Here is an 11,997-nt window from a genome sequence, read left to right as displayed (position 1 = left end):
GTGTATTAAAAATCCAAATCATATTGGTCCACACACTACAAATCTGAATTCGTCAGTAATCTTTGCAGGACCCACCCTGACTCTCCAGGAACCTGAAGCTTGTGGTTATTCTGGTTTGCGCTCTTTGAAGATCTTCCTGATTTCCCATGGGATGTGTCACAGACACTTGGTGTACCTCGAGGTGGGGCATCTGCAGAAAGGGCTGAACCTGACAGCCTCCCACCTGTTCTCTAGGCCATGTAGAATAGCACCTTTGTTCACTGGGTAATGACAACATCAGGTTCCTTCCCCTTCTCCCAACAGTCCACTCTTGCTCCTGCAATCTCCCCACTTCTACCTTCCACCTGCTCAAGAGGAACACAGGGCAGCTCTAAAAGACTACTGAGTAAGGAAACCTAAACAGGGAAACTCACTTGGAACTTTCTATCATTGCTTTCTTCAGTGCAATGGTACGCTGATGGAGTGACATCAGATGCAAAAGCCCTTTTGATTTCCTCCCACACACAGAGACTGTAATCAGGAGTGGGAAGTGGGCAGCTGGAGTGGCTCGCCCACATCATGGTCTGTATGGTGAGCAGGCTTTCCCCAGAGGAGAGACCCACACCACACCACCCACCTTCATTTGTATGGCTGTCACAGAGCATTACCATCGAGCCCCCTTCACAGCTGATCATGGTAGATGCTTCACTCTCAGTGTTCTCTTATTCGATCCCTGCTCCATTCTGGACGGGGAGTGGTGCTGCATGAAGCTAAGGAGAGGGGAGGGAGGAGTGAAATTTGGGTGGTATCTTTCCCTCCTTTAAGTCCCACCAACGGGGTCTGGATGGTGCTGGAACAAGAAAGATGAGAAGAGACAATTTCAAACTTGTAATCACAGTTAGAGTCGACTTTTGAGTGGGCTTTAAATCTGGAAGTTGAGTGGAAAGATATGGGATGTACTTGGATGCTTGACTTATTGTAAAAGTAGGGGAAGGAGGATGAATAAGGCAAGTTTCCATGCTCAAGTAGAGATAATAGTAAAGCCACTCGAAGTGTGTGATGTAACAAGTAGATCCAAAGTATCTTATATCTTTCAATTGGTGAACTAAGACAATTGATATTAACTCTTGGCTTGAAGCTTACACTGTCTACAAATAGAGTAATTACCCTGCTATTTTTTGGGATCCTGTCATGTGGAATATTGTTTTCCAACCCTTTACTTTTAGTCTATGAATTTCTTTTTGGGTTAAATATATTTCTTGAATGCACCATATTGTTGGATTTTGCTTCTTGATCCATTTTGCCAGTCTTTTTCTTTTGATTCATGAGTTGAAACCGTTTACATTGATGGTTATAACTGATATGGATTGGCTTTTCTTTTTCATGTTGTTTTTGTGTTGTTTGTTCCCCATCTTTCTGCTCTGATTAATTGTTTGCCTTGCCTGGCAGTTTCTTTCTATTGGTGTTTCTGTGTTTGTGGTCTTCATTATCTCTTGCTAATATGTTCTTCAGAGCATTCTGTAGAGCTGGTTTGGTGGCTATAAATTTGTTCAGTTGTTCTTTGTCATGGAAGTATCCTGTTTCTCCATCAACTTTGAAAGATAGTTTTGTGGGATACATTGATCTGGGTTGAAGGTTGTTTTCCTTTAGAGCCTGAAATACCTCACTCCAAGCTCGCCTTGATTTGAGGATTTGTGTTGAAAAGTCTGCTATGATTCTGATGGGCTTTCCTTCATAGGTGATTTGTTTGTTTTCTCTAACTACTTTTTAATATTCTCTTATTGTGCTGAATTTCTGGAATCTTGATTATTTCATGCTTTGTTGTAGATTTATTTTAGTCATGGCTGTTTCAAGCTTTATATGCTTCATTTATTTGTATGTCAAATTCTTAATTCATGCTTGGGAAGTCTTCTATGAAGAGATTTTTAATGGCTTTTGAACTGTCTCCAGCTCTCACTGATTCCAATCAACTTATATTGTTCTTCTTTGCTTCATCCTATAGCTGTTGGATTGATTTTTCATGGTATCTTGTGACTTTTATGATATCTTTCTTTTCCTGGTCACTGGTCATGTTCCTGTCTTGTAGATTGATATTCTATCCTCACCTTTGTTTAATCTGCTGCATATACTTTCCATGGAGTTTCTAATCTCCTGCATTTCTGTTTGTATTGGTTTCATGGATTCCATTTCTTGTCTATATTTGGCATTCATGGTTTCCATTGTTCTCTTGAGCTCCTCTATCTGTGTATCTGGGTCTACTTTAATGTCTTTTATTTTAATATTTATTTCTTTTTGTACTTTAGAGATTACTTTTTCTATGGCTTCTTCCATTTGTTTTTTCATTTCTGCTACTATCATTTCAGAATGTTCCATTTGTTTGCTTCCAATTTCTTCTGTCTCTTTGTGTTCTGGACTTGTCCTGAGTGAACTTGGTGTTTAGGATTTTATTTTGCTTGTCTTGTCATTTTGTATTTTCTATTTTACTTTGATTTCTGTGTTGATGCTTGTATATTTATTAGCCTTAATAAATATATATATAAGGTATATTTAATAGCCTTATACTGGTGTCACAGCTCTCCTAAGAGGTGTTTTCCCCCCTGGATGTCTCCTAGATATAGGTAGTTTTTGGTCTTTATGTCTGTCCCAAGAACCTACCTTCCCAGTATCTTAAGTTGCTATCAGTTTGACTTAGGATCCATTGTTTTGGTACTGGATGGACTATGGTAATGATTATGACCCCTTACAAACACAGTGTTTTCATACAAGGGGGAATAACTGGTTATAGCATGTATGACATCCTGGTTAAAGTACTTCAGTTGGCAATAACAACAGACTCAAGTACAACCTGGCTATTGACAAACTGGTAACTATTAGCCTGATATCTATAATAATCATAGGAGGAATGGAACTTATACCAGGAACTTGTATGCAAAGATTTCCCACTTAGTGGAGTGATTTTACACTGTTGTGGAGGGGGTAAAGGCTAGGATGGAGAAATGAATGAGATTAAATATAGTAGGAGCAAGGTTGGAGAACACAGGATAGTCAACCAGGATAGATAGTCAAACCAGGATAATTTTCGGTAATTGTCAGACACAGGAGGGAAGGATTGGAAGAGAAGGCCTAGGAGTTTTGAAGTGAACCAGAAAGAAAGAGACAATATTCACTGGCATGAAAGTATCATAAAGTCAAGCGAGATAGTTGATAAAAGAGAGGAAGATGAGTACAATAAAATAGAAAGGTTATGGATCACCTGTTGGCTCATATTGCTAATGCTACTTGGGATATTTCTGTGCCTCTAGTTCCGCCTGTCCATTGTGTGTGCCTTAGACAGGGTCCTACTGTGTCATTGGTATTCCTGCACATATCCAGGCCCTGAGTCCCGCCAGTGAAGGGAGGGAGGCGTGGGTCTCAGACTTCTCTCACCAGCCGCATGGTCTTGGGTCAATGGAGGAAGGGAGGAACAGAACTCACACTTCTCTCCCTGGCTACACTACCACCTCTGGTTTCTTTATAGAATAAAATTTAATTATGGCACCAGACCTGAAATCTGTTTTAGAGATTTCAGTCCTTAATGTTCTTCCTCAGCTCCTTAAATTCTTGATAAGAGTGTCAAAGCAAAACTCAGGATCTGGAGAACTGTCAGAACTGCCTGGCCTGCAGCTCACACACTCTTGGATTTGGCTGTTTTGTAGTTACCTCGTGGAGGGTGATCTTTGCTTCATTTGTTATGGCAAGCAAGTCCATTGTGAAAGACACTCACAAGAACACCAAAAAGAAAGCATGAATGAACAGAGCTTTTTTGGAGCTGATTGATGGATCGCCTCTAACCCAGAGTCAGAGAAGATGTCTGTCCCACTCTGGGCCTCACATTCGGTTTTAGTACATTTCAGGTTTCCATAGTAACCATAACTTCATTTTCAGGGATCTCACAAGAATGTCACATAATTAGCATAAAGTTTACCTTTCTACCAGGAGGTCAGATAACCAAATTCCAATGACCATAGTGGGTTAGCCTTTAAGCTACTTCCCAATTTGCTCTGTTTGTTTTGTTCCCAATTTAGGGCTTTGCTCTGCCTTAAGCAAGTTGATAAGGGGAATGGGGTATGGTGGTGTCAACTGCAGCTTAAGTGAGCTTTAAGTGACCTCTCTTACTATGAAGTTAAAACCAGAAAAATGGAGTTTCTCTTGCCCTATCACATTCATGAGAAGCTATTATGAGATGATAAATTCACATCTGAAAGGAAACAGAGCCTGAGTTGTGGTTTGATGCATGTAGTGGTTGTCTTGAATTTCTTAATGATGTTATCTTTGAATTCATGCTTTGTTGCATAAATCAAAGGGACAATGGAATGCGTGCGGGACACTTGACACCTAGAATCACCTGTGGTCCTGCATAACACCAGGTGTCCTCCTCCCTGACATATTCTCAGCCACCTGCTCTCCAACCCATGGCAACTTGGGCCCAATTCCCATTTCTGGCTACTCTGCCATCCCCTTCCCACCATAATGCAGGTCTGGAAGCAGATAGGAGAGAGTCATGGTTGGTTGCTGTCTGTAGTCTCCGGGCTGGGCATGGTCTGTTGTCCCCACACCAGGCTCAGGGAGCCACAGTACTTTCAGGGGCTTATTTGCAGGGCCAGGACTCTCACACCCTAATCCATTAATCGAGTGCTTCCTAGTGTCGAGGCTGTGACCATAACAGCGCTGCCTACCTGCCTCTGGTTGAGATGGATGCCCTGTTAGAAGGGCAGATGCCTGGCTCAGCTTCCTTGCCCCTAGGCCGAGATGCTTAGTTCAGCAGGCAGCAGGATGGGAGCCTGGCAGTGTGTGGGCCACATGCATGCTTGGCTGCAGGGCAACCCATGCAGACATCTGTCAGTGTCTTCATTCGCCCTGCAGCAGGACACTCTATAGGTAATGCCAAATGTGCCGTGTCATGGAGATCATAAAAGCAAGGAAAATCTTTAGAAATGCTTTAGAAAGGAAAATGCTTTAGAGCATTTCTAGCCAATTTTTTCCTACACTTATGAAAAAAATATTTTCTCCTTAGTTAATTTTTTGTTTTTCCCAGAGTTTTAAAAATTGTGCAGTCTTGTAAATAGGGAATTGGTAGTATTTCATAGCCAACTGGGATTGCTTATGAAAAATCAGAAGTGTTACTCCAAAATATTAGAGCTCAAACTAGTTTTGTTGAACATCTTATTAGTTATAATTTTCAAAGTAAATTTCTTTTCATGAGTCACACCTTAGAATGTAGGGACTGTTTGTGAGGAGTTTAGACTGAGGAAAGTTGATTGGTTGACACCCTGGTGTCTTGGGAGCTAGAAGTCTACTAAAGTGGCTGCCCAAATATGTAATTATTATTTGCAAAGAAAATTTCACAGATGTAAATAATCAGGTATAATATGAAATACCTTCAATTACTTAGATTATGGGATTCCTGACTTGATGAACATTTATGGATTTGCTTGTCATTGGCTATGAGGTTTGAGTTGAATTTTCTGATTTGAAGACTATAATCTGAGCTTTAAAAATTTTTTATGATTAAAATGGAAAAAGGATATAATATGAGGCAATATTTGAAAGCAATTGCTCAGACCTGCAGTTTGATGTCTTTGTTATTATCCCCTCCACCAGCAAAGGGCAGGAATACAGCAAGCGCGACAGAGCAGAACCATGAGCAGCAACCTCTCCCAACCGGCTTTGCAGCTTTGCTATGAGAATGTGAACGGGTCCTGCAGTAAGACTCCCTACTCTGCTGGCTGCCTGGTGATGCTGTATGCAGCCTTTGGCTCTGGGGCTGTGCTGTCTTTGGAAACCTCCTGGTGATAATCTCAGTCCTCCATTTCAAGCAGCTGCACTCTCCAGCCAACTTCCTGATCGACCCTCTGGCCTGCGCTGACTTCTTGGTGGGAGTCACCGTGATGCCCTTCAGCATGGTCAGGTCCGTGGAGAGCTGCTGGTACTTTGGAGCTAAGTTTTGTACCATTCACAGCTGTTGTGACGTGGCATTCTGCTACTCTTCTCTCTTCCACCTGTGCTTCATCTCCATGCACAGGCACATGGCTGTTACTGACCCCCTGGTCTGTCCCACCAAGTTCACAGTGTCTGTGTCAGACATTTGCATTGCTGTCTCCTGGATTCTGCCCATCCTGTATAGTGGTGCCGTGTTCTACACAGGTGTCAATGATGATGGGATGAGAAGTTTAGTAAGTGTTTTCAACTGTGTAGGGGGTTGTCAAATAGTTGTCAACCAAACTTGGGTTTTGATAAACTTTCTGTTATTCTTCATACCTACCCCTGTTATGATAGTCCTTTACAGTAAAATTTTTTGGGTAGCCAAACAACAAGCTATAAAAATTGAAAGTACTAGGGGTCCTTCCTCAGAGTCATCTTCAGAGAGTCACAAAGCCCGAGTAGCCAAGAGACAGAGAAAAGCTACCAAAACCCTGGGGATCGCGGTGGTAGCATTTAATATTTGCTGGTTACCATATACAGTGGACACATTAATCGATGCTTTTATGGGGCTCATTACACCTGCCTATATTTATGAGATTTGCTGTTGGGGTGCATGTTATAACTCAGCCATGAATCCCTTGATTTATGCTTTATTTTATCCTTGGCTTAGGAAAGTCATAAAACTTATTTTAAGTGGGGAAATTTTAAAGCATAGTTCATCAACTGCAAGTTTATTTTAAGAATAACTGTGAGCACTGTATTGAGAAAATAAAAAAATTTTTCAAAATTAAGAATTTACAATGAACTTAAATTAAGAAGCACATACAACCATTAAAATTGGGGGAATATAGTATTTTTTAAATTACCCAAACAGAAATTCAAGGGAAAGTAAAATCTTTAAATTATTGCAAAGATATTTGCTACATTAAATAGTAAAAAATAAAGCACTTTACACGTCACCTGTATTGTATTTTGTACATGTACTTGCCACATGCCTTTTTTTTTTGCCCAATTTGCTGACTTCTAAATTTCATTTTCAGATGTGATGCTTCTTGTCTTTTTCTATGCTCATCTCTAGGTCACTTTCAAATGTTTTCTTTCTCTGTCTGTTAGTTTGCTAGGGCTTCTGGAATCAAGTGGCTCCAGCTGGGTCGCTCAAACCAAGACTCGTGTTCTCAGAATTCTAGAACCCAGAAGTCCAGGATGAAGGTTTCCGAGTGGTGGTGTCTTCTGAGGGTCTCTCGCTTTGACTTGCAGGTGGCTCTTTTTTCACATGCTCTTCCTGTGTGTGTGTCTGGGTTCTAATTTCTTCTTAGCAGGACAGCAGTCCTATTGAATAGGGAACACCATACACACCCCATTTTAACTTAATTACCTCTTTAAAGACTGGAGCACTGGGGCTAGGAGTTTAACACATGAATATAGGGTGACACAATTCAACCCACAGCCACAGCCCAGTTGTGATGACGCTTGCACCAAGCTGTTTATCTGCTGCTTTCCTGAAGTTCTTCCCTTGCCCCTCAATGTCTGTGTCTCCCAGGAGTAGGGAGGGAGGGCAGCAAGTAAGCTCCTTGTGCTAATGGCTGTGCAGAATCTTGAGTGCTCCACCACGGTGTTGTGGGAGCAACAGTTCAGCCTGTGAACTGCAGAAACTTTGCAGGTGGAGAAATCTACCACAAAGGGCAACCACAGTGATTATTAACAAAGTGAAATGCAAGTGGTTTGTTGTCACCAGTGGTTTTCATTTCAACAACTTTTATCATCTGAAATAGAAATAAATTTATGCATCTGTTCTCAGTTTTTCTCACCTAAAATTTGTGAATACAATAGTCCCATCGTTTATGTGCAGGATGCAGATCAAGATTCCCATGGATCCTGAAACTCTAGATAGTACTGAACCTTTTTTTTTTTTTTTTTGGTTTTTCTCCGGTACCGGGAACCGAACTCACGACCTTGTGCTTGCCAGGCAGACACTTTTTCTGTTGAGCTAAATCCCCAGCCCCTGGTACTGAACCTTATATATAGCATAAATTTCCATATATATGACCAAGTTTATAACTTAAGCATAATAATAGCTAATAATAAAACAAAGCAATCATAAAAATATGTTATAATAAATTTTAGATCAGTATGATCTCTGACACAAATTATCTTACACTGTACTCATCCTTTTTGTTCCTGTGATGTTAGATGAAACAAATCTTACATGAAGATATGAATTCACAAACCAAGTTGGTTACTTAGTAATGGGTGGGTTGGTAGCTATACAGAGGGCATATACTGCACAGTACGATGGTTCATGACACGCAGAATGGCGCTCCATTTAATGCTTATGTATTGTTTATTTCTGAAATTTTCCATTCAACCCAAGTTGACAGCAGATAATTGAATTGCAAAAACGAAGCCTGGGGAGACATGGGAAGGACAACTGAATTTAAATTTCCCAGAATGTTCTGGGGTGAAACCTTATGCACCAGTCGTGAAACTAAAAGGCATTACATTAAAAAAAAAAAAATCACCCTATAATTTTACATTTTGCTCTGTGGAATAATTTACGTATGTGATTCAATAAAAGTCAATTTGGAATTCACATCTAGAATATCTTGTGTAATGAACCTAAATTGTAGAACAGCAGTGGTATATAACCTTTGTTTCTCTTTTTTGTATGTTCTTCTGTGGAGTCATTAATTAAAATTATTGAAGTATTTTTTCATTGGTTTCCAATGTTTTTCAAACAACTTGTTTTGTAGAGCACAATTATGTGTCAAGTATTCGTATCAGCAATGACTAAGAATAAAATAGTGTTATAGTATTTTCCTTAAGGAAAATAAGATTGAGAGGAATGTTAGCAACACATTGTATTTATGTTTTTCTCAAATTTTTATTGCTGTATTTTGCAATACATAATGAGTAAATTCATCAGGGTGAATTGGTTCATGTAATCATCACATCTTGATTCTTTCTCCTGCCACTTTACCTCCCCTCCCTCCCAGCTCCCCCAAATCAAGATCTCCTTTCCAGCCTTTCAAAGAACCAACTTTTTGATCCATTCATTCTGTTTTGGGAATTTTGTCTCAATTTCATTGATTTCTACTCTGACCATTTTAATTTCTAGTAGTTTAAGATGTGGATTCTACTTGTCTTTCTAAGCACTTCAGATTTATTATTTGGGATCATTCTATTCTTTTTATGTGTGCATTTACAGCTGTAACATTCCCTCTTAGGACTGCTCTTTGTGTGCTATATGTTTTGGCCTGTTGTGGTTCCACTATCACTCAATTCAAAGAACAGTTCTATTTCTTCTATGATCCATTGATTATTCAATGATGTTTTATTTAATTTCCATATGTTTGTATAGTTTCAGGGGGTTCTTTTACTGTTAATTTCTAGGTTCATTCCTCTCTCTTGAAAGTATGCTAGAGATTATTTCAATCCTTTATATTTATTAAGCATGCATTATGATCTAAAACATGGTCTATTTCACTCTTTTTAAAATCTTTTATTTTAAAGAGAAAAGAACCAAAACAAATTAACAAACACACAGACATAAACAAAACAACATAAAAATAATAAAAGCAATACAGAATTTCACACAAGGTGATAGGAAATTAACAACAATTGTTGTATTACCTACTGTTGTCCTCAAATTGATTACTCAGATAAACAAATATAAGCCTGTAGGATTGATCAAACAATTAAACATCAACTGTTCCTTTCCATAAAGCTATAGAAATTAGTAGTACAATTATCTTAACTATCTTGTATATATATATTTTTTCCCTTACTTTTTTTTTTCTTTTCTCTTTTCCCTCATCATAGTCATTTTTTCCTTTGGAGGATTTTCTTTCCTTTTCACAATATCTATCCAGTCCTCAGTTGATGGGCATTTTTTTTTTTTTTTTTTTTTTTTTTTTGGTTTTTCTCCGGTACCGGGAACCGAACTCACGACCTTGCGCTTGCCAGGCAGGCGCTTTTGCCGCTGAGCTAAATCCCCAGCCCCTCGATGGGCATTTTGGTTGTTTCCAAGATTTAGCTGTTACAAACTGCACTGCTATAAACAAGGGTACACATATATCGCTGTGGTATGTTTTCAGTTCTTCTGGAAAAATACTCAAAAGGGAAATAGCTGGTTGAATGAAACCTCTAATCCTAATTTTCTGAGGAATCTCCGGACTGATTTCCATAATGGTTGCACCAGTCTAAACTCCCAGCAACAATGGAGAAGGGTTCCATTTTTACCACAACCCCTCTAGCATTTGTTATTGGATGATTTCTTGATGACAGCCATTGTTTCTGGGGTGAGATGGAAACTCAGTGTTGTTTTAATTTGCATTTCTCGAATGATTAATGGTGTTGAACATTTTTTCATATATTTATTCGCCATTTCTTTTTTTTTTTTGTCTGAGAAGTGCGTATTCATCTCAGATGCCTGTTTTTGTATTGGGTCTTTGAATTTGAGGGGCCTGATTTTTAAAAATTCTCTATATGTTCTAGATAGAATTCCCTTGTCCAAGGGACAGTTGGCTAAAATTTTTCCCAATTTGTGGATTTTCTTTTTACTCTGTTGGTGATTTCTTTATATTTGCAATAAGATGAGATCCCAGTTGTTGATTCTTTGAAATATTTCCCATGCAGTTTGGTTTTTGTTCATGAACTCGGTGCCTACCCCTATATCTTCAAGAGTTTTACCTAATTTTGCTTCTAGTAGATTTACTGTTTCTGTTTTAATATTTAGATCTTTAATCCATTTTGACTTTAGTTTAGTACATGGTGATAGACATGGGTCTAGTTTCAGTTTTTGGCATGTGGCAAGCCAATTTTTCCAGCACCATTTAGTAAAGAGGCTATCCTTTCTTTCTGTAAACTTGTTTGGCCCCTTTGTCCCCTTTGTGATAAGGTGGTTGAGTGTGGCTGGTGGTTATGATAAGGGAGTTGATAAGGTGGTGGTTCTGGCTGCATTTTTTTTTAATTTTAAAAATAAAAGGAGGAAAACATTAACAGACAGACAACATTTTACAACATAGCAAAAGAACAGTACAGACAACACAGAGTTACAAACAAAGTGGTAGGGAATTAACAATGGTTGTTGTATTACATATTGATATCTTCAAAGTGGCTTCTCATGAAAACAGATATAGAAATGCAATACTGATCAACCAAAGATTCATTGACAGTTTCTTTCTGCATAGAAATAGAAGACAAAAGAGCAACCATGTTAACTATCCTGTATATACATACATACAAAATTTCTACTTCTTTCCCTTCTCTGGCTGCATTTTTAATTCAGTTCCATTGATCCTCAGGTCTGTTTTCTTGCTAATACCATGATGATTTTATCACAGTAGCTTCGTAGTATAATTTCAAGTCAGGGATTTTGATGCCTCTTGCCTTGCCTTTGTTGCCCAGGATTGCTTTTGCTATTCTGGGTCTCTTCTGTTTCCAGATGAATTTTAGGAATGTTTCCTCTAGATTTTTGCATTACTAATGGTATTTTGATTTGGATTGCATTAAATCTGTATAACAATTTTGGGAGTATGGCTGTTTTCACACTGTTGGTTCTTCCTATCCGAGGAATGTCTTTCCATTTTCTGAAATCGTCTTTGATCTCTTTTTTCAGAGTACAGTTTTCACTGTATAGATCTTTTACTTACTTTGTTAGATTGATTCCTAAGTATTTCAATATTTAGGGTGCTATTGTGGAAGGTATAGTTTCCTTCATTTCTCTTTGAGTGTGTTTGTTGTTTGTGTATAGGAATGCTGTTGACTTTTGAGTGTTGACTTTGTATCCAGCTATGCTACTGAATTTGGTTATTAATTCTAGGGGTCTCTTGGTGTAGTTTTTGCGGTCTTCCATGTAGAGTATCACGTCATCTGCAAATAATGATAATTTTACATCTTCCTTTCCTATCCTTATTCCTTTTATTTCTCTCTCTTGTTTAATTGCTCTGGCTAATGCTTCCAGAACTATGTTGAATAGGAGTAGTGACAATAGACATCCTTGTCATATTCGTGGTTTTAAGGAAAGCTTTCAATTTAGTGTGATGTTGGCTGTTGGTT

The 11,997-nt window shown here is 38.7% G+C and overlaps 1 protein-coding gene across 1 annotated transcript; it reads left to right on the top strand.

Moving 5' to 3' along the window:
* The first annotated feature begins 285 nt into the window (after positions 1-285).
* On the top strand, positions 286-6,680 carry LOC102022422 (trace amine-associated receptor 8b-like). Its single transcript, XM_013516594.1, is given in 3 exon segments — positions 286-312; positions 5,650-5,791; positions 5,794-6,680. Coding segments are annotated over 2 exon segments (1,020 nt in total). The 5' UTR covers positions 286-312; positions 5,650-5,658.
* Positions 6,681-11,997: the final 5,317 nt, after the last annotated feature.

The sequence above is a fragment of the Chinchilla lanigera genome, unplaced genomic scaffold (genome assembly GCF_000276665.1).
Source record: "Chinchilla lanigera isolate Chin_1 unplaced genomic scaffold, ChiLan1.0 scaffold00035, whole genome shotgun sequence".
Lineage (NCBI taxonomy): Eukaryota > Metazoa > Chordata > Mammalia > Rodentia > Chinchillidae > Chinchilla > Chinchilla lanigera.
This window is presented reverse-complemented; position numbering and strand designations above follow the sequence as displayed.